At 51.3% G+C, this 22440-nt stretch overlaps 1 protein-coding gene across 8 annotated transcripts in view; it reads right to left on the bottom strand.

Moving 5' to 3' along the window:
- The window catches only part of MAPT (microtubule-associated protein tau), a 147495-nt gene that overhangs the window by 42147 nt on the left and 82908 nt on the right, over positions 1-22440 (bottom strand). For 2 of the 8 annotated variants that reach the window (XM_012001939.1, XM_012001940.1), the window contains exons 3-9: positions 20014-20100; positions 17485-17571; positions 13484-13549; positions 7814-8566; positions 4624-4679; positions 1645-1842; positions 116-242 (exon numbers count right to left, since the gene is read on the bottom strand). In XM_012001939.1, the coding sequence (XP_011857329.1) occupies positions 116-242; positions 1645-1842; positions 4624-4679; positions 7814-8566; positions 13484-13549; positions 17485-17571; positions 20014-20100 (1374 nt within the window). The remainder of the gene's footprint in view (positions 1-115; positions 243-1644; positions 1843-4623; positions 4680-7813; positions 8567-13483; positions 13550-17484; positions 17572-20013; positions 20101-22440) is intronic. The other 6 variants (XM_012001941.1, XM_012001943.1, XM_012001942.1 and 3 more) reach the window with 3 other exon arrangements.

The following is a 22440-nucleotide window of genomic DNA, read 5'->3' as shown; positions in this document are numbered from 1 at the left end:
TGCTGACCAGCTGCCAGGGGCCATTCACTCTCAGTGGCCTAAGGCCTCCTAAAATGAAGGCTGTACCTCTGAGAGCTTCAGCTTCCTCTAAGATTTAAGAGAACATTCTTCTTACCAGAGCTGGGTGGTGTCTTTGGGGCGGGCGGGGTTTTTGCTGGAATCCTGGTGGCGTTGGCTTGGCCCTTCTGGCCTGGAGGGGCCGCTCCCCGGGGTGTGGCGATCTTCGTTTTCCCATCAGCCCCCTGTAAATGAAACATGGTCGAGGGTTTTTTCACCATTGGGAAAAGTTGCTGCCACCGAGTCAACACCAGCCCCACTCCGCACCTTGACTCAAAACGCGGTTAAGACTGGGGTGACCCTTTGCCTTCTAGATGCCACAAGTGTCTGCTACAATCATGAGGGCTTGCTGGGCACACAATTCCACATCCCCACCCAAACTCCAAGTTCCCTGAGGACATTTCCTCTCAGAGGAACTGTGTGCATTGGTTATCAGCATGAGTTGTGCCAAGGCCAGCAGAGCTTACAGCAATGATCAAGTCACTCTCCACTCCATGTCAATCAATCGGCAGGACATTAGTGCACTATGCATAGGCGGATATCCATTTTCTGACTCTAATTATGGATTTATTTGGCTGATGGTGGTTGGTTCCACCAGAGGCCCTTGGAGACAGTGTTGAACCTGGCCAAGGATGCTAAAGAGAGCTACGTTGTGTTCTTTCATTCTCTCCCATACAACCCTAAGGCGTCAGGAACTCCTTGGGTGTGCTCAGAACAGGTGAGCACCCGAGGAAGGGAGCACCAGCATCACTGACAAAGCTGGCAGAGTCGGGCATGGCATAGTCTAGGGACTAGGGCAGTCCCTGGGTTCGGCTACCCAGCAGATGACCCTTAGACATAACACAAACTCAAAGAAGAAACTGACATTAACTAAGGACCACAAGCTAGTCCAGGGGGGAGTGGGCTCACAGGGCAGTGTTGCTGTGGCCTGATGCTGTCCTACCCAGATCAGGGCAATCTGGAAGCATTTCTGTTACCAAAATCAGGAATGGGTAAAGGAACCTAATGAGAGTAGCCATTTTGGGTTTGTTTTTAAAAAAAATTTTGCAACAGAGTCTTGCTCTGTCACCCAAGCTGGAGCCCAGTGGCACAATCTTGGCTCACTGCAACCTCTGCTACTGGAGTTCGAGCAATTCTTGTGCCTCAGCCTCCCGAGTAGCTGCAATTACAGGTGCACACCACCATGCTCGGCTAATTTTTGTATTTATAGTAGAGACAGGATTTCACTATGTTGGCCAGGCTGGTCTCGAACTCCTGACCTCAGGTGATCCACCCTCCTCGGTCTCCCAAAGAGCTGGGATTACAGTGTGAGCCACCGTGCCCAGCCTTAGAGTAGCAATTTCGAAACCAAGGTCCCACCACGTGTCTGAGGGGCTGCTGCTATGAGAGCCTGTGGGGTGCTGAAAGGTACGGCCCCCAGCTCTCTTTTCCTCTTTGCCCAGAATTCTAACTATTTACACGGTGCTTCTGTGTCAGAGCTCATTTGAAGAAAGGTCTTTGAGGCTAAAAAAACAAAAAACAAAAAACACCCCACATTTGCAAACCACAGCAGAGCAGCCTGGTTCTTTTCAAAGGTGGTTTCCTTACCTTGAGTTTCATCTCCTTTGCTCCAGAACTGCCAGTTCGGGGAGTGACAGAAGAGACGTATTTAGGAGAGGAAGGTGGCTCTGGGCACACGGCAGGGCTGGAGGGTTGGATCAGAGGGTCTGAGCTACCAGGAGTGGGGTGTTTGGGGCTAAGGCAAGGCCTATTTTTCAAGGTTTTAGCAGAGGAACGTGTGGATGTCTTAAACATAAACATAAATAAAATCAAAATAAAAGTCAGCACATGGAGGAGGAAAACAAACTGAAAAAAGGACAGTAACTAAAAATAAATAAGGCAGGTAATGGTTGAAAGCAGTGATCTCCAGGCTGTTTGAATCAGGTACCCTTAACATCCCATCTGATCAGTAAGAACAGGAAAGTGACCATCCTCCCCAGTCATACTTCTTATATGACCAACTTATTCAACTCACATCTGACAAAGCTTTTAGAAGAGGACATGACAAAGGAATGGAAGTTCTAGTATGTTCTTTCTCCAGCCTGTTAGATGTGACTGTGCCCCTGAATTTGAAGACCACTGGTGTAAGGGTGCTTCACATGAGTAAGTTGACGGAGATCATCAAGGTACATGAATCTTAGGATGTTACTCAAGAAAATGTCGCCAAGTGTGTCATGGGTCTGAAGGGCCTTACTTTCTACTCAATTCCAGGCAAGGGGCTTTTTTGCCTGCCCATTAACCCATGGCCTCTTCCACCACACTGATAGACTCAATCAGGAGTGTGCCCACCCCACGTTGGAAAGATTCTATCTTAGGTTATGCCCACCCCCACCACACATGTGCTTTCTGATTAAAGTCTCAGATCAAACTAATATTAACACTATTTGGTGAATCCTAATCTGGCCAATGTTAACTCTTTTTTTGTCATTGTTGGTTTTAGAGACAGGGTCTCCCTCTGTTGCCCTGGCTGGAGTGCAGTGGTGCCATCACGGCTCACTGCAGCCTCTACCTTTTGGGCTCAAGTGATCCTCCCACCACTGCCTGGCCAATTAAATTTTCGTTTTAGAGATGGGGTCTTGCTATGTTGCCCAGGCTGGTCTAGAACTCTTGGGCTCGGGAGGTCCTCCCACCTTAGCCTCCCAAAGTGCTGGGGTTACAGGCATGAGCCACTGTGCCAAGCCTCCAATGTTTTCTCTTTTTCTTTTTTTCAGTTTGCCAGTGTAAACAACACTGCTAACTTTTTTTTTTTTTTGAGACGGAGTCTCGCGCTGTGTCACCCAGGCTGGAGTGCAGTGGTGCGATCTCGGCTCACTGCAAGCTCCGCCTCCCGGGTTTACGCCATTCTCCTGCCTCAGCCTCCGAGTAGCTGGGACTACAGGCGCCCGCCACCACGCCCGGCTAGTTTTTTGTATTTTTAGTAGAGATGGGGTTTCACCGTGTTAGCCAGGATGGTCTCGATCTCCTGACCTCGTGATCCACCCGCCTCGGCCTCCCAAAGTGCTGGGATTACAGGCTTGAGCCACCGCGCCCGGCAACACTGCTAACTTTTGAACCCATTCCACATGAGGAAGCAGCCAGAGACACGTGTCTGCATACCTGTCCCTGTGGAGGCGGCGGGGGGTGGGGAGACCTGGAACCGGGATGTGGGATAGATGGTGACTGACACCCACAGTTCATCCTACCCATGGGGGATTTTGATGGGTGGGCATGGCCCCAGAGGAGAAGGGGATGTTTGGAGGGGAAGAGGTAGCGCTCTCAGAAAACAAAGTGGGGAGGCTAAGCCTCGAAGTGTTTCCGAGAGCGAGTCAACTCAGAGAAGGGTCCTGACCCAGACTTCATTGGGCTTCTTGGGGATGTTATCTTATTGCTTTCCAATTCCCCATGGAAGCGGCCGAGACCCTCTGTGTGGCCAGGCTTGGTAAGGAGAACCCAGGAGATGAAGCAGTAATGGGAGAGGAGGGACACAGGCTGGGGCCCTGGGGCTGATGACAAGAAAGCAAAGCTGGGGTGGGAGTATTGATGACCCCTCCTTCCTCGCTGCACATGGCCCGTCTCCACCAGCAGCACTCCCCACCTGGCCGAGGTCCACGGTAATAGATCTTTCCCCTCTCTAGAATCTAGGCAACTCCAGGGCAGGGATGTCGTACCCATGTGTGCTGCATGAATGAATGAACGAATGCATGCATGCATGAGGCTGGTATTCCCTGACCCCTGCCCCCGGCACTAAATGTGCACCATGATTGACAAGCAGCTGTCACTATCACTTCAGGGACCCAAATGGCAGCTCTCCAAATTGCCGCAGGCCCTTCCACTGCCTCACTAGGTGAGGCTGGGGAGCCCTGACTCTGCAGGCACTTCCGGGAGCAGCCCCCAACACACCAACACACCACCGAACGCTCAAAGCTATGTGGCAACTGGAGATGCCCTCTGGGCTCCAGGACTGATTAAAATTCAGCTGTTTCAGATATAATTTATGCTGGAAATTTTAGATACCTTTAAGAAAAATAGGTCTTATCTAGAGCCATGGTGGGATTTTCCAGGAAAAACGCCACTGTGCAATTACGGGAGCATTTTCCCAGACACCAAGTCATTGAGGGAGTAAACGATGGGTGAAGTGAAATACTGAGAAGGATGGGCAAAGATCAGGGTGCAGTTTATGCAGTGAGCAGATGGCTTCATTTACTGTCCTGGGGTTGGTTTTCAAACACAACTTCATTTATTGTCCTGGGGTTGGTTTTCAAACACACCTTCATTTACTGTCAGGGTCTCACTGAAACTACACTAAGAAAGCTGGAATTAGCAGCATGACTTCATGAACCTGCCAACTTCTCTTCCCTGGGTTAAGTATCAAAACTAATAAATGCTGGACTTTTAAAAAGCCTGCCCCAAAATACAAAGCACTTTAAATGACAGCTGTGCTTTAGTGACAAATGCTCCCCACATTATATATGAGAATGAATCAGACATAAAGCACAGCTTCTCTGTAAACTGGACCAGCTGCAGAGTTCCGTGGCATCGTCAGCTTACCTTGGCTTTTTTGTCATCGCTTCCAGTCCCGTCTTTGCTTTTACTGACCATGCGAGCTGATAAAATATAAAATAAGAATGCTTGTCACACTCCATTTTCACTGTTCACAGAAACAGCCAGCTGTGGTGAAGTTGCATTTCTCTGGGATAGGTCCGTGTTTTGTTTAGTTGGGTCTGGTGGAAACCAGTTGGTTCTCTTCTCCCTTGAATGTGCTAGGTCTCACATTGTTAGTATCAGCATAGCACACTGGGGTCACTGATTAGAGCAACCTGGCAAGAGGGGGCAGCAGGCTGGCTGAGGGTGGGACCATGCAGAAGGGACGCAGCAGAAACTGTCACAGGGACATGATGACACGGAGGCTATCTAAGGAAGGTGCAGTCTCCCTAACCCACAGGCTCCTGCCCTGTTTCTGCCAGGGTCAGCCTCACCCCACTGGGACCAGCCCCACTCCACGGACAGGTGTTTTAAAAGCCTCAGGGCCATGGATATTGGTAGCTCAGTGAGGACCCAGCCTCCTGCAAGATCCAAGGACGGGGGTGGGTGAGTTGTCTCCACACTGCAGCCAGGCTTGGCCCTGCTTCCCTGCGAGGTGCCTGCTCACCCTCTGGGCCTTGGAAACTGCCTGGAGTCACCCAGCTCCCCTGCCCATGCGGCTAGATTGCCAGCAGCCCTGATTCCCACCTTCCTGGCCATCTTATGCTGACCACCCCATCTCCATTCCTGGTCACCTGCCTCCAGAATAGGAGAGCCTGGCAGGCTTGTCTTTGTCCCCTAGTTGCTGGTTGTACCCCCAAAGCTTACCCCTCACTAATAGGGGCTTTGGCCACCAGCCCCAGCTGCTCTCAGACGAGCCAAGACCGGCCCAGTGCTAAGCCAGGCCTGGTGGGTTTCTTGCCACTTGCTGGTCTTCGAAGGGCACAAATCCTCACCGCTTCCCCCTGTAACTGGTTTGTTGCAGTTAGCTACAAACCAGTTACCATCATACATTCCCACAGACAACATCAGCCTTCATCACACTCCCTGGTGAAACCAACCCATTGACCTGTCTGCCAGCATCAGTGCTAACTCACCCTTCTCCTTCTCTTGACAGTCACTGCTGAAAACTGATGATAGATTTTCTTCTTTGGTTTTAATATCATATTCCCTCTACCCCACAATCGAGTCTCTTGGAGCTTCTCGTTGGCTATTGTCACCTGGATTTCTAGAGGGACCAGCAATGAGTATGCCCAGAGGTTTTCCAACTATACTATATGGCAGAATCACCTGCTAAAAGACTCCCAGGCTTACCCCACAACTGGGTTTGTAAGCCGAAAGTGGCCCCGGTAACCTGCACTTTAATAAGAGCCCCAGGCGGATCTGACTCACGTGTTCTTTCCTTTGCCCACATCAGCCAGCACCATCCATGGCACAACAAAATCACCTGCTAAATCAACATTTCCCAAACTGCAGAAGCACTGAACAAGTCCTCCTCCAGGAAATGTTAGCAGGTAGAATAAAGTAAGTTTGGGAAACCCACTTGTGACCTTCTCAGAGGGTCACAATGACTGTTAGTACGTTAAAGGTTCTGACAAGTCCAGCAGCAGAAAAGCCTGTTTAACTTAGTTTAGTCTGTTTTTTTTTATCCCGCAGTCACTGGGCCATGGAACTCTTTTTTAACCCAGACACACCTCCAGTAGGCCAGTAGTCAAGAAAACATCATTTCAGGAAATATTGTAGTAACCTGTCAGGTCAGTTATTTGTCCCCTACTGTTATAGGATATAGGATATACTTTTTCTCTCTTAACTTTATTTTATTTTACTTCATTTCATTTTTTGAGACAGAGTCTTGCTCTGTCGCCCAGGCTTGGGGTACAGTGGTGTGATCTTGGCTCACTGTAACTGCTGCCTCCTGGATTCAAGCACTTCTGCTTTAGCCTCCCCCGTAGTTGGGACTACAGGTGCCCGTCACCATGCCCAGCTAATTTTTTTGTATTTTTAGTAGAGACAGCGTCTCACCATGTTGGCCAGACTGGTCTCGAACTTCTAACCTCAAGTGATCCACCTGCCTCGGCCTCCCAAAGTGCTGAGATTACAGGCACGAGCCACCGTGCCTGACCTCTGTCTTAACTTTTCAACACAGGCTTCTTTATCTATAGCATTTCAAAGTTTTCTCTAAAAGTAAAATCTAATAAAAATTTAACAGATGCTTGCAACTGTGAGCTTCAGTAACATCCATTTCTGGGCTTGGCAAATAACTGTGAAATTCCAAGGGCCCCAAATTTATGGACAAGCTTGCCTTGTGGCTATGAGGTCTCCCGTGGGACACCAACTCTCCTCTCCCTGATACTTGGGACTCTCCCCACACCAATCCCACCCTGCGGGGCTGCTGTGGTCATGCTCCTGAGGGCTCAAGATGGGCCTTGCTCAGCCCCCTGCAATGCCAGCGTGCGGATCTCCTCGTCCTCTGCTGAGGGAGGTGGCGGCATGTGGACCAGGGAGATCTTGTGTCTGCTCCTCATCTTCCTGCCACAAGGCAGAGCGGGTGGGGGCAGGGTGCTGGGCCAAAGGCACAGTGTGGGCTCTGGGCCACCTCTGAATGCTGTGTGTGTCGCCTGCTGTGTGTACCCTGCCCATCTCCGTGTTAGGAGTCCACACTCCAGCACCTCCTGGGAGGTGCTGTGGGATGCAGGACAGGTATGTCTTTCAGAGCCAACCTACCTGGATCCCAAACCTGGCTCTGTCACTTACTACTCAGTGACCTTCGGCAAGTTACTGCACTTCTCTGGGCCTCCGTTTCCTCATCTGCAAAGTGGGGCTGCTTGTGCCTACATGGGAGGGTTGGCGAGTTCTAGACACCGTGAGGGAAGCTGCCACCCTGCCGGTGGAGGGCACCCACCAACCTCCTGTGGGCTGATGGGCCATTGTGGACACATCAAGTGGCCAGAGAGTCAAACAAGGTGGGGAGCACGCGGCGGGGGTGCTGGTGACATGCAGAGTGGCAGGCAAGCGTGAGGGGCGCGTGTGGCCACAGCCTGAGCACGGGAGGAGACCGAGGGAGTGGAGCAGCTGCACCCAGGAGTCGGTTTAGTGGCGTCCTAGGAATGTCGGAAGCAGCAGGAGTTGGGATGGCCTGAAGCTCAGTGGCAGTAACCGCAGCCTGGGAGGCCCGGGAGGTCCCCAGGGAAGGAGCGAGGAAGCTCAAGACACAGACCTTTGAGTTGAGGGACCCGGCTGACGGGTTTTCCCCGCGGAGCAGCAGCAGGCTGCTTTTCAGTGGGCTCTGGAAGGTCAGCCTCTTTTGTGTCCTCTCCCAAAGAGGGGCCCCGGGCCTCTGGCTCCTCTCCAGGAGCCCCTGGAAATGCAGCCCTTCCCGAATCCTCCTCCGGGTGCGCCTGCTCCTTCTGCACGTTGGGTGTGATTTCCACGTGGAATGTGAACTCAGGGGGCACGTCCTGCCCTTCAGCCCACCCTGCACTGGGCCCCTCGGGCTCAGAGGCTGGGATCTCTGTGGAAACTTTGGAGAGGAAATCCACAGGGAGGGCAATGGCACCCTCCGCTGGGAAGCCTGGGACGCTGGTGGCTTCTCTGGCGGCTGTCTGGGGAGGCTGCCCATCTTGGACTGGGGAGACCCTGGATGCAGGGGAGTCTTGCAGGGAGGACTCATCGACGTCGCGGTCTTCATCCACCTCCTCCTTGCTCCCCAGCCTCTCTTTGCCCCCAGCTCCCTTCAGTGGCGGCCCCTCCTGGTGCAGGTCTCCCAGAAGCTGGTGCTTGAGCAGCTCAGGGGCGTGGTGGCCACCCTCTGTGTCCTCAGGTCCTGTCCCTGAAGGCTGGCGTGTGGCCTCTCTGGGGCCCTCAGGCAGGAGGGGAGCCCCAGGCATGCTGGACACGAGCTGGTGGCTCAGACCTGGGGGGCCTGGCTCTCCGAAGAAGACTTCCTGGACCACCTTACCACTTTCAGGCTCTGTGTGGAGATACGCAGGGGTGGCGGACTTCGGAAAGGTCGGACCCTTCTCGGCCCAGTCCCCACCTTTTGGTCCCCACTCCTGGGAGGGCTCTCGAGGGCCTCCTGTTGGAGGAGGCGCTGGGCAAATGGGACGGTGCTGAGGAAGGCTCGCGGTCAGTGGGATGGGAGCTTCTGGCTCTTTCTCCCCCAGGCACAGCCCAGAGACCCCAGAGGCCTCTCCGTAGGGTCCAGGCTGGACATGAGCACTAATCTCATTGGCCAGGGGCCTTTCAGGTGCCTTCCTCTGCTGGCCCGGAACTCTCAACTCCTCTGGTTTGAAGAGGCAGCGATAGCAAAAGGTTAACAAGGGCGCATTAATTGCTTAAGAGAGGGAGCATCATCCTGGACAAAATGACATTGAGAGGGCATCCTAGGCCCCCTAACAAAGAGATGGGAGCACAGCTCTGGGCTCATCTCGTTGCCTTTGCTTGCTTGGAATGACAACTCTCCTGGTCTAGCTGCCACCAGCTCCCTGGGTCCTCCCCTCTCTGGGCCTCAGTTTCCTCATCTGTAAAGAGGATTCCTGAACGTGGTGACCTCTGAGGGCCCTTCTGGTGTGGGTGTTATTCCTCTGCCTGTGATGGGCTCTGGTTGGGCACTGAGCATGTCACACATCTAGAGCCGCCTTGGGCTCATGGGCTTAATCTACTGGGAAAGCGGGAGGGCTACAGAAGCTTCTCCTGCTTTCTAGGGAATTTGAGCTTCCCAAAGAGTCTAGCCTCTAGATGGTACCTGGCTTGGGTGTAGCGAGAATCCACTTTCCTCTCCCTACCTCTCACTGTTCCCCCGCCTCCCTTTTTTTTGAGACAGAGTTTCACTCTGTTGCCGAGGCTGGAGTGCAGTGGCGCGATCTCGGCTCACTGCAACCTCCGGCTCCCTGGTTCAAGTGATTCTCCTGCCTCAGCCTCCTGAGTAGCTGGGATTACAGGCACCCGCCACCACACCCAGCTAATTTTTGTGTTTTTAGTAGAGATGGAGTTTCACCATGTTGGCCAGGATGGTCTCAATCTCCTGACCTTGTGATCCACCCACCCCGGCCTCCCAAAGTGCTGGGATTACAGGCGTGAGTTTTTTTCTTTCTTTTTTCTTTTCTTTTCTTTTCTTTTTTTTTTTTTTCTGAGACAGGGTCTCGCTCTGTCACCTAGGCTAGAGTGCAGTGGTGCAATCACAGCTCATTGCAACTTTAACTCCAGGGCTCAAACGATCCTCCCATCTCACTCTCCCGAGTAGCTGGGACCACAGAGGCACGCCACCATGTCTGACTAAGATGTTATTTTTTATTTTTGTAGAGACAGGTCTCCTTATGTTGCTTAGGCTGGTCTCAAATTCCTGGGCTCAAGCAGTTCTCCTGCCTCTGGGATTACAGGCATGAGCCACCATACTTGACTTCTGCTCCCCTTTTTGGTAAATGAAACCAGTGAAACTAGTGTCTACAAACTCTGCCTCAAGCCCATCCTCTGATAGATTTGGAAAATCCAAAATGTGTGATCATCAAGAATAGAGTCTTTACTAATAGACCTGCTATAAGACTCCTCAAAAAATAAGCCCCATTCAGATCTATCCAGGTCACTGACCACAGACAAGCCCCTTGCACAGGTGAGGTAGGCTCCCGTGGGAGGAAGGGCTCTGCACAGCAGACAGTGACGGCCCTCAGGAGCACTGCTGTCCCTTGGTCACACAGCTTGCTGCACACCAACCCAGCTGATCAAGGGCACACTTCATGTTTTTCTGGTTCATTCATGTGACATTCATTAATCTGGCTGCATATTAAGAACAGGACAGTTATACTCCTTGGTTCTCCTAATAAGCACCCTTTATGTTTTTTAACTCCCAACTCTTTGAACACTCCATCTAGTCGCAACACAACAACCCATGCAACTCACCAGCTCTGCTTTAAACAAAACCTGCAGCCCTGAAGGATTCGGGGGCTTGGAAAAGAAAGAAATTTGGATGAGGTGGGGGAGGAAGGTGTGGTCATGGACACACACAGGTAACATGTGGGCCCGACCCCATCGGAGGCAGGGTGGTTGCCACGGGCTCATCCCCAAGAGGCCTGGTCACAGCGCAGCAGCACCTCCAGCAGCACCTTCAGTCTGATACTGGCTACGCGCATGGGCCCCTCCAATTCCTATTTCTGGCATCGACCACAATGCATGCCACACAGCAGGTGGTTTAATCAGTGGATCCTGAACGTATCAACTGGTGTCAGGAAACACTGACTTCTGCTTCTTACAGGGTCTGCAGGTGCCTTATGAGAGCCCTTGGTCAGTCTCTGGGAAGAGCAGCCTACAGGCAACCCTGAGCCTGAGCGCCAGAACTGACCAGAGACAGGGGCTGCCCCTATGCCGCCCCAACAGGACAGGTTTCCACTGCCTTCCGGAAGGCGCTTTCCTCCTAGAGCTTACTAGAGTGCTCTTGACTGTGATGTTACAGTACTCTGATATAATACAAGACTTTAAGAAACACTATTAAAAAAGAGACAAGGATCCCAAACATAAATAGTAAATGTACCTTGAAAAGTAATGGATACAGGATTGTACAGCGTGTGTAGGTGTGGGGGTGTGTGTGTATCAATGAGGAAACTGACATGATTAATTACACCCCTGGAGGAAGAAGCCAGGTTAGGAGAACGTTCTTTTTTTTTTTTTTTTTTGAGACAGACTCTCGCTCACTCTGTCGCCCAGGCTGGAGTGCAGTGGTATGATCTCGGCTCACAGCAACCTCCACCTCCCAGGTTCAAGCAATTCTCCTGCCTCAGTAGCAACTCTCCTGCCTCCTACTCCTCCCATGTAGCTGGGATTACAGGTGTATACCACCATGCCCGGCTAACTTTTGTATTTTTAGTAGAGATGGGATTTTACGATGTCAGCCAGGCTAGTCTCACACTTCTGGCCTCAAGAAATCTGCCTGCCTTGGCCTCCCAAAGTGCTGGGATTACAGACATGAGCCACAGCACCCAGCCTGGTTGGGAGAATGCTAGGAAGTACTCAGCAGATATTAAATGTAGCAATTCTCAGGGGTTAGGAGGAGTTCGAGATAAATGAGTATTGTAAACACAGTAGTCCAGGTAAGTTAAGCCCCCATGCCCTCTTCAGGAGGCCTGGTCTCTAGACACTTACAGAAGAAAAGTCCACCCATCGTATACAGGCCTTCCCATGGCTTACTCTCAAAAGACTGCAGCTCCATCCTGAAACACCTTTTTCCATCTTACTAATAGGTACTTTATCCCTCCATGATTCCAGGCTGCTGTCAGAAAGCTTAAAATTCAGTGAGTGCAAAAGTCAAGTTCCCAGCAAAGATGGTGGCCTGGGCTTTTTCTCTTGCATGGAATATGTTCTGTGGGCATGTAGACATAGCCTGCACTAAAAATCAGTAGAAAAAACTCAGATCCACTTCTATTTATGGAAAGCAATGATTTCTAGAGGTCATACGTTATCAAAACCTCTAGTTTTACCTAAGTTGAAAAACATGACCTAAAAGAAAGAGGAGCCAAGCTTCTAGTTTTTGAAGCTCTTTGTTAGCCTAAGAATGAAAATGTGCCTTTCTGTGCCATGTGAGATGAGAAACGTCAGCCTGCTATAGGCTGTGACCTCTCTGGGGGCAGGAATGTGTAGTTAGGCCTCAAAATTCCCTCAACGAGGCAGAGTCTCCTAGGATCAGACGGCCTCAGAGGCAGCTCTGAACACTGGACAGAGCTCATCACTCGGGAGAAAAGAACAGCATCTTCCCAGCCCTTTTGCAATCTAGAAGCTTCCACATTTTACAGTAGGCTTTCAAGTTCATTTATCTAGCAAATGACAGAAAACAAGCCCAGCCCACATTATATCAGTATCACAGGTCTCCCATTTCCTAAAGTTAGGAATCTCTAGGATTTTTAAAGTTCTTAAGATATTTATGATAAATGATTACACAAAGCTGTCTTTCTTGAACACAGCAGTCTGATACCTGAGAAGAAAAATCTTAAGGGTTGAAGGCTGCAGAGAAGAAAGTTTAAAAGCAATCGCTTGGGGGTGACATGGTTAAGGCCTTGCTCCTGGATCGGCCAGAGGGCAGCCTGCAGTGAGAATCGCTGTATTTGAGTTTCTTTTTTCTTTTTGAGACAGAGTTTCGCTCTTGTTGCCCAGGCTGGAGTGCAATGGCATGATCTCGGCTCCCTGCAATGTCCGCCTCTTGGGTTCGAGCGATTGTCCTGCCTCAGCTTCCTGAGTAGCTGGGATTACAGGCACCCACCACCACGCCCAGCTAATTTTTTTTTTTTTTTTTTGAGATGGAGTCTCGCTCTGTCGCCCAGGCTGGAGTGCAGTGGTGCGACCTCGGCTCACTGTAAGCTCCGCCTCCCGGGTTCAGGCCATTCTCCTGCTCCAGCTTCCCGAGTAGCTGGGACGACAGGCACCCGCCACCACACCTGGCTAATTTTTTGTATTTTTAGTAGAGATGGGGTTTCACTGTGTTAGCCAGCATGGACGCCTGGCTAATTTTTTTATTTGTAGTGAGACAGGAATTCACCATGTTGGCCAGGCTGGTCTCAAACGCCTGACCTCAGGTGATCGGCCCGCCTGTGTTGGGATTAGTGGTGTGAGTCACCATACCCAGCCTAGAGTTCCTGTTAGACATTCATTCTCAGCTCCCAGGTCGGACTAGGTCTTTCAGAACTCTAAATGCCTTAGGAATTGCCCAGAAATGGTATTAGAAAAAAACCACCAGGGCTCTTTCTATATCTGAGTAGCCAACCTTTGATAAGAACCAACTCCCTAAAATCTCCTGGATTTGTGAATTAGGGCTCGGGTCCATTTAAATGATCTTTTCAGGGCAGAGCCCACCCCATGTCCCTCCTCCCAACCCCAAAGTCACGGCAGGCAATTCCAGTTCACTGACCTTGGGTCACGTGACCAGCAGCTTCGTCTTCCAGGCTGGGGGTGTCTCCAATGCCTGCTTCCTCAGCTGGTGTATGTGTCAGCAAATGAAGGGGGGTAAAAGCAAAACAGTTATTGTTTGCTAGAAACCAAGCTCTCTGTGTCTTCTGGTATTTTCCCTAAAACATTCAGGAAAGTCACGTCCCAAGAATACTAAGGTGCCTCAGCTCTGGCTTCTCTGCAAATGTCATTGCTGAGGATGCTGGTGGTAAAAGTTCACTAAATAAAATGCACAGCACCCACATGCAGGTGTGGCTATGACCTAGTAGGAAAGACTTTCTCCACTGGGGCCCTGAATGCCCCACTCCACAAGGACACACAGGCTGAGTGAGGTCAGAGAAGCAGTTTGCTGCTGAGCCGTGGTCGTGGAGGCTGTGTCTAAGCAGTGGCTGCCGGGAAGTTCAAGGAAAGACTTTGCCTGGGTTGTGGAGTCAGGCAGACGGAGTTCGTATCCAGGCACCAGCATTCATTCAACCTCTCTGAGCCTCCATTTCCTCATCTAGAACCCCAAGATGAAGATACTAGTTTGTCTTGTAGAAGGATGGTGAGGGTTAGTAAGAGAATTTGTGTGAACACGTTTAGCCTGGTGCCTGGCATATGGTAGGTGCCCCAAAATGTTACGTTTCCTTCCTCCCAACTTCTGGGCAAATGCCTTTCACAGAATGCCCTGAATGGGTGCTACTTGGTAAGAGGGAGGCTGGCAGTGCTACTGAGCAGTTTTTGGGGGTATCTTGGGTTCCTGTTTAGGAAGTCACAGCTCACCCCAAACAAGAAAGACTGAGAAAGTTCCTGACCACATCAATAGTACCAAAATCAACGTGCTTTAAAAACACCAATTTCTGCATCATAAACAACAGGACGCTGTTACAGGACAATGCATGCAATTGTCCAGAAGAAGAGTTTATAAGGCAAGTTGGCCACGTTGACATGCACTGACCTCAGGCCACCAGAATCACCAGCATTTCCTGAGGGCAGTGATAGAGGTCACTGCCTCTGAGAAATGCATACATGTTGCTGGTCGGGCCATCAGTCTTATCTCCCAGGCCTGCAATGAGTCAGTCACTCTCTGCACCTAAGACAGGAATGCTGGATCCCCACCACTGGCCAGCACAGGCCTGTGTGAAGACTGTAGGCAAGGGAGAGAAAGGTTCTCGAGGTTCCTGGCAGCCATGTGGTAGCCTCAGAAACACCCAGGCCATTGGCTGTCCCCAAGCAGCTGCTAAGGGGATGGGAGGGTAGGCAATGGGCTCAGGGGGCTCCCATCACTAGCACTAGCATGACACCGACACCCTCTGGGTCCATCTAGCCGACACTGCGCTGCCCACGAGGCCCAGTGGTGACAGTGCCTTGTCATGCGACAACATCACTGAGCGAGTGTTGGCTCAACTGCCTGGGCACAGCTCTGAGTGCAGATTCGGCCTGAGTTTCTGACAAGGTGATGGCAATGGTAGAAAGGCTCAGAGCGACAGCAAATCCCACTAAATGCCAGAGTCCTTGAGACAGAGAGCATGTGGAGGCTTCCCTGGACACTGTCACTGCCACGGCACTGGGTGAGTCACCTTGCTGTCACACACCAGCGCAGAGCTGTGATAGCCGGGCCTGGCGTGAGTCAAAAATTGGAGGCTGCGCTGTCTTTGCCACCACTTGACCCCAGCAAGGGAGCTGCTTGGAAACACCAAGGAGGGAGGGAGGGCACAGTGGAGGTTGGACCTCACATCACCAATGGCCTCTCTGTACCCTGGGGAATGTTTTACAAGAGCCAGGAGGGCCCTCTGCTCTCCAGCAAGGCAGGATCCTGCAAGGGGGTGGCCACTCTGCACCCTAACTGGATGGCCCGTGGGGAGTTTCACTGGAGCACCAAGAACAGCAAACAGGATAGGCCAGAGCGAGGTGCCAACTAAGGTCTGCATTGTCAGTAGCTGAAGACACATGCACCCAACTCTAGAACCACCCCACCACACGGAGGGTATAAAGGGATCTTTAGGAGGATTTCCTTGGAGAGAGTGGCTTGGGGGTGGTGGGAGTGGCTACATGGCCACCCCCCATCACAGTCCCAGTACAATGTTTCAAGTCAATACGTTGAGGACATGTGGTGCGTGTCCCCTCTGGTTAGGGACCTGGTGGTCTATGATCAGGGCCCCACCAAGGAACACTGAGAATCTGCCCATTCTCAGATGGAAGATGGGCTGGCCTTGCTTTGGGGGCAGAGCAAAGGACAGATGCTACAGTCCTGAGAACTGTCCGCACACCCACAGTTTGCTTGCCAGCATGTCTCCCGTGGGCCCCATGTGGGCACAGGTCAGAGAGAGTGCATGGGAGCCTCAGATCATGTCTAAGAGGTGGCAACCAGCAGGACCTCAGAGGTGAGGCTGCAGCCAGATCTTCAGACTCCCACAGGGCCGAGGAGATGACATGGCCACCAGAATCCAGTGCAGAGGAAGGGCTCTTCAGGGGAGGATAGCTGGAGATGGCAGGCTGGGGGAAGAGTCTAGAAGAATTCAAATAAGGTCCCCATGGAGAGAGAGAGAAAGAGTATCTCCTTGAAACCTATGCAGGGAGTGTGACATGGCTCACACCAGGACCGACTCAGTAAGAACCTTCCTGTTTCTCCTACCCCTCCCCTCCCCGCCAGTCCCCGAGGGGAATGGCGGCAACTTTGAATGGAGTTAGAAGCTTTGACTGTCACATGGGACTGGCTGTTCTAATTATTTAGCATTTGCACACTGTGTTTTGCCACTGTGGAGACTAACGTACTTTCAATTACTTTGGAGTGATGGAAAAGTCAAGAGTTGGCTAGAGTTTTCATTCTGGGCAGGGGAGGGATTTCCCCCAGTGAAATAACTGAAGGGAGAGGAGGAGAGAAACTGAAGTTCCCCGTGATCTCATCCCGTGATCGTGCCACGGTCTTCAAACATCCTTCACGTTCAAGGATGAGGCTCTGCCCCAGCTTCGAGGACATTCCCTCTGCCCATCTCAGGGGACCTCACGGATCAAGTCACAAAGTAGAAATGCACTCAGAAGGGGCCAGGGTGGGGCTGGTCTCAACACACAGAGCCCTAGAGAACGCTGCAGGCTTCCCCAGTAGCTGCAGGGAGCACCATCTTTAGGAAGGAAAAGAAACTCTTTTCTGGGCACATCTTCCCTGCTCTCCATTGCTGATGAAATCCTGTCTAGGCCTCTTCTGCATTTCTTGTTGGGCAACTGGGCACCCTCCAAATCACCAAACCAATGGCTGGCATCTTTACGTAAGTGCAGTGAAGAAGACGTGAAGGAAATGACTCCAGGAGCTCCAGGCTGTGCGGGCGTTTCCTAGGGCCTGGGGAGCTGAGCCACTCTTGGGTGACTGCAGCCTTGAGCCCAGCGCCCTGTCCGATCAATTCCCCATCACCCGTGTTGACAAGGCATTCTTGTCATGCCTGTCCTACACGAATATGTTTGAAAAGGAGACAGAGTCCCAGAACTGGATGCTAGATCACATGTCTCAGCTCCTCTGGGACCACCTCATTAAGATCACCAAAAGATGCGGTCCAGTCATCTGCACCCTCTGTGCGCTCAGGTGATCTTTGGGTCCACCCCTTGGGAGGTGGCCCTGTGCCGGACAGTCTGAGCAGGAGGGTGGACCGACCTCAGGTGCCAAGAAGGCACGGGTCTGCCACCACCTGCCCCAGAAAATCCTGCAGAGAACTCCCTGGAACTGATGCGCTGACTGAGGCAAGATGAGGAGCATCTAGAAGAAGTCCAGAAGGCCCTAAATGCTCTGAGAGGCTGGCAGGCAGCCAGGGAGGTAGCTGGGCACCAAGACATCAAGCTACTCACAACCCAAGATTCCCAGGAGCCAGAATCCACCCATGTTCCTGCCCCACAGGAGGATAAACACGCAAAGTGCCCTCACTTCTGTCGCAGGTCAGCTGGGGCACCGGGCAGGGCCTTGACTGCCTGGGGGTCTCTGGGGCTCACCCTCACCTGTGGTTCCTTCTGGGATCTCCATGTGGGGCTGGGCGGCAGCCTGCTCGCCGGGAGCTCTCTCATCCACTAAGGGCGCTGTCACATCTGGAAACCACCGAGAACCACCTTAGAGGAGCCAGGATGAGCCATGCCCATCACCTTTGCTTCTTGTGCAGGAGCAATGCAGGGAGGAGGAGTGAGGAGGGGATCAGCCATATGCAAGAAAGCAGCCCTGAAGCAGGGCCTGAAGCCCCTGCTGCCAGCTCCCCAGGAAGCACACTGACATGCTGCTGAGTGCTACTGGCTCATGAACTGCCCAGCTCATCCACCAGGAAAGCCCGGCAGCCCTGTCTAAACCCCAGTGAAAGGGACTGCTGGGCATGGCCCCAGGCATTTTAAAAGAATACTGAAAACCAGATGATTGCTCATAACTATTTGATCCTTAAGGCGAGAATTACAACTGAGACAACACAGGGACTGGGGGGGTTAGGGTGGGGGCTATGGTTTTGCTGTGAGGCTTTGGGCAAATTCTTGGTCCATTTTGATTGGACAGTTTCCTCATCTGCAAAATGGCAGTGTCTTCTCTAGGTGACTTCCAAGACTTCTCCCAGCTCTAACCCCTGTCTCCAAGCCCATGACCCATAATTCAAAAATGCAGAGTCCCTTGCATGGCAATAAATAGGTCCGGTCCTATCCAAAGTCAGGCATTTGACTGTCGCATGGGTCCACCTTCACAGCAGAGGCAGGAGGGAAAGCTCGGTTACCAGGAGCTGCTGTCAGTCTCTCATCAAGGTAAACGTTTCCAAATCAGTGTTCCTCTCAAGCAATGCCCTGGCACACTCCCAGGCCACTCCAGGTACACGTAAGGAGTTGTCAGCTTTGAAGGCTTTCCAAGTTCAATGAAGGACATTTTAATTATGGTTGTCTTGGGTGCAGGCAGAGCAACCAGGCAAGATCCCAGCCCCAGCAGGGCTCCCTCCACCAGGGGTGGGAGCCAGTGCTCTTGAGTCTCACGCCTGCACAGGGTCCAGAGGGCATTGAGACTTGTTTGGGAGATTCTTCCAGACTCTGTTGAGGGAGCACTGAGAGCCAAGGCTTGGGAAGCTGGCATGAGGTCTGGCATCGTTTTGTAGACTTTCTCAGGATGGCAGGCAACTTGCAAAACCATCCCGACAAGATGAACAGGAAATGTCTTGCATCACTGGCTCTAAGAAGGAGCCAAGAGAATCTAACCTGGATATTCTTATGAGGCTAAGAACCTCAGCAGCAAGGCCCACGCCTGCTGCATCCTCTAAAGATGCAGCATTGTACCAAGCAAGGGGCGGGCACTTGACAGCCACTTTCCAAATTCATCCAAAGGTAGATGCTTGCAGAGACACTTGGGCAAGTTTTTCACCCCAAGACACAAGATCCAAATGAATGTGCAGAGCCTGAAGAAGTGCTAAGAAAGGAACCTTGAACCTCCAAGGGGAGGATGGAGAGATAGACGGGCAGATACTGCCAACTAGTCACTTGAAAGCCATTATTAACATTCTTCTCCCTTGATTTATTCTGCTAAAGAGGCTGGAAGGCAAAATGCTCAATGTCCTAGCCTTGCCTGCAGCAAGGGGTGGCCATAAGACCCAGCTCTGGCTGATGAGACATAAGTGGAAGACTGCCACTTGCAAGAAAACTCCTGTTTTCCTAAGGGGACGCATTTAGTTTCAGGGCCCTTTTGGCCACTTTACTTTGCAACTCATTCCTGCTTCAAAGGCAGATGTGATGCCTGGAAGTGCAGCAGCCACTTTGTAACCATGAGGCAACAATCCAACCACTAAAGATGACAGAAAATAAAGACGGGAGAGCATCAGTGACCCTTGAGGTGCTGGCCAAGTTCAGGCATCTGATTATGTGAGAAAAGTAAACCTCTTCATGTAAATGCCACAGTTAGTTGGGGTTTCTGTTTCTTACAGCCAAATGCAGTCTTGACTGATACAGATGGGAAGCAAGAGAAGATGGTCAAAATCAGGACTGAGGAGCACGTCAGGAAGTATGTGAGTCCTAATAACCTAGATGCTGAGTGTCTGGAAAGGACAGGTTAGAAGGGCTGGAACAAACATCGTGGCCAAAGTCCAGAGGCCCAGGCCACACCCAGAGCCCCCAAAATGAAAGATACTAAACCAAGATCAGATGTGCACTGACCTGCCCCTTCCCTCAGCCAAATGGCTGCTCTGGGACCTGCTGGCCCCTGAAGAAAGAGAGAAGAGGGGGCTTTTGAAGGGGGTATGGGAGGACAATCGTATGGAGCGGGGCTTTATGGAGCTGTGCGCAGGACTCTCCAAGGGTGGCTGCCTCCAGAGCACACATGGGATGAAGGTGCCCACGCTCAGCACCAGCAAGCAAGGCATCGAAGCAGGGCTCAGCTCCCGCCACACTGTCCTGCAAAGCACCGAATGAGTGAGCACATTTCTCAGCCAGGGGGAGCAGCAGATGCAGCCAGGAGGGAGGCTCAAAGCACAGCTAAGCACAGGCTGGAGGCATGGAGGGGGCGTCTGAAGCGGGGCCCACCTTCCGCCGTTGGAGTGCTCTTAGCATCAGAGGTTTCAGAGCCCAGTTCCTCAGATCCGTCCTCAGCGGGGGTCTGCAGGGGAGATTCTGGAACACACATGGTGAGGCCTCAGAACGGCGGCCTCTCCCCAGTGCCCCCTTTTAATCTCAGGAGGAACTGGGGAGCAGTGTCTTGTGGAGCTGAAAATTGCTCCCCATGGAAACAGTCGGAACACGGCCTTGTGACAAACCCACAAAAGGGACCAACCCCACCTCCCTCCCTGCCAACACGACTGTGCCCCACACCAGGGCCATCAGACGAGGACACAGGTGATGTGCGTTTGCTCCTGGGTGACAGGAGAAAGTGCCTCTTAACCAGCTAGTGGTGCCACCTGAGGCAAAGGTTTATCTTCCACTGGTCAACGGGCAGCAAATACCAGAAAGCCCAGCTACGCATGAACCTTCTGCTTTGTTCATTGCTATTAATTAACAAGCAGACACCTAGGAAAACACTCAGAGATCCAACCCCTTCCTTGGAAAAGGAGTCAGCTCAGGGCAGACACGGTGCTTACTTCTAAGTGGACATTGGGTGGTGTTTGGATGCCATCAAGCATCCACAGAAAGATCTCCAAGGACTGATGGACAAGCTGTGAGTTACATTTGAAATGGCAGCCATGGGTACCTACAAGAAAACTGTCCTTTCAGAATGGGAAGCTTGGGCAAGAGAGGCCCAAATGATCACAGTGGTTGACAGTCACACCCTCACCAATAATGCCCTTAGTAAGGCAGCTTTTGTTGGCTTAATAGAAATTAGAAAACTACTTCCTCCTCCTAGAAGGACTGAATTGTCCCTTCCCTGTGGTACTTTGGCCACTGGGAGTCAATCTGCCCTGGTTATTTTATGGGCTTATCAATGCATCCTGCAGTATCCGGGGCAGAGCAGGTCAAGACCTTACCCTCTGGAAGGTTGAGACTTCTTGAGAGCCTGATGTATACAGAGCTGAGTGCTAGGTACTGGGAAGGGACAAAATGCTTAGAAGATACAGCCTGTGCTCTGGGAGTACACACTCTCCTGAGGGAGGAAGGATGGCCACACACAGCAAAAGACTCAAGGGCAGGCCCAGGGCCAGCCAATAGGGTCCCCCTGGAGGTGCCCTACCAGGAAGCGGGAGTTATAGGCTAGAGAGCACGGGACCAAGGGGCAAGATGGCTGGGTTCAAGTCCCAGTTCCACTTCTTTCTGGTCAGGTGGACTTGGACCTGCCTCTCAGGGCCTCTGTTTCCTCATTTGTAAAATGGGTGAGATGACCTCAACTCTACCTCCTAGAGCTGCTGGGAGAATCCCATGAGTGAATGTTGGTAAAAGCACCTTCAAATCATGAGGATTTATACATGTGGATCTAGTTCTCATCGATGTAAAGGAGCCAAATGTTTATGGGGGCAGCCCTGGGCTTCTCTTCAATTCAATCCCACCTGGGCTGTCCACAGTGGACCATGGTAGTAAATCATGGCTCAAACCATGATGGGTGGGTGGATGGATGGATGGATGAATGGGTGGATGGATGGATGGGTGGATGGATGGATGGATGATTGGATGAATGTATTATTGGATAGATGACTGGATGGACGGGTGAATTACTGAATGATTAGATGGATGTATAATTATAAGGATGGATATATGAATTAATAATTTATTAGTTGGAATGTATGAATGTATAATTGGATAGAGGTATGATTGGATGTATAATTATATGGATGTGTGTATGTATAATTGAATGATTAGATGCATGTATGAATGTATAATTGGATGGATGTGTAATTGGATATATGACTGGATGATTGGATGGATGGATGGATGGATGGATGGATGGATGGATGGGTGGATGGGTGGATGGTTAGATGGATGGATGGATGGATGGATGGATGGATGGATGGGTGGATGGGTGGATGGATGGATGGATGGGTGATGTGTAGATGATTGGATGTATGTATGATTGATTGGATGAAGATATGGGTGGATGGATGGATGGATGAATGGATGGTTGGATGAATGGATGACATACAGATGATGTATGTATGATCAAATGATAATGGGATAGATACAGGAAGGAATGGATGGATAATTGGATGAATCGATGGAAGAATGAATGATGTAGAGATGTATGGTTGGATGTATGTATGATGGATGGATGATTGATGGATGAAAGAAAGGATGGATGGATAAATGGATAGATGGAGCTGGTGATGTACAGATATATGACTGGATATATGTATGATTGGATGGATGATGAGAAGGATGAAGGAAGGGATGGGTGGATGGATGGATGAATGGAGGGAAGAATGGATGATGTACAGATATATGATTGGATGTATGTATAATTGGATGGATGATGGGATGGATGAAGGAATGAATGGATGGATGGACGGATGGATGGGTGGGTAGTGTACA

Source organism: Mandrillus leucophaeus, unplaced genomic scaffold (assembly GCF_000951045.1).
Source record: "Mandrillus leucophaeus isolate KB7577 unplaced genomic scaffold, Mleu.le_1.0 Scaffold670, whole genome shotgun sequence".
NCBI lineage: Eukaryota > Metazoa > Chordata > Mammalia > Primates > Cercopithecidae > Mandrillus > Mandrillus leucophaeus.
Note: the sequence above shows the minus strand (reverse complement) of the source record. Positions and strands in the feature narration are given on the sequence as shown.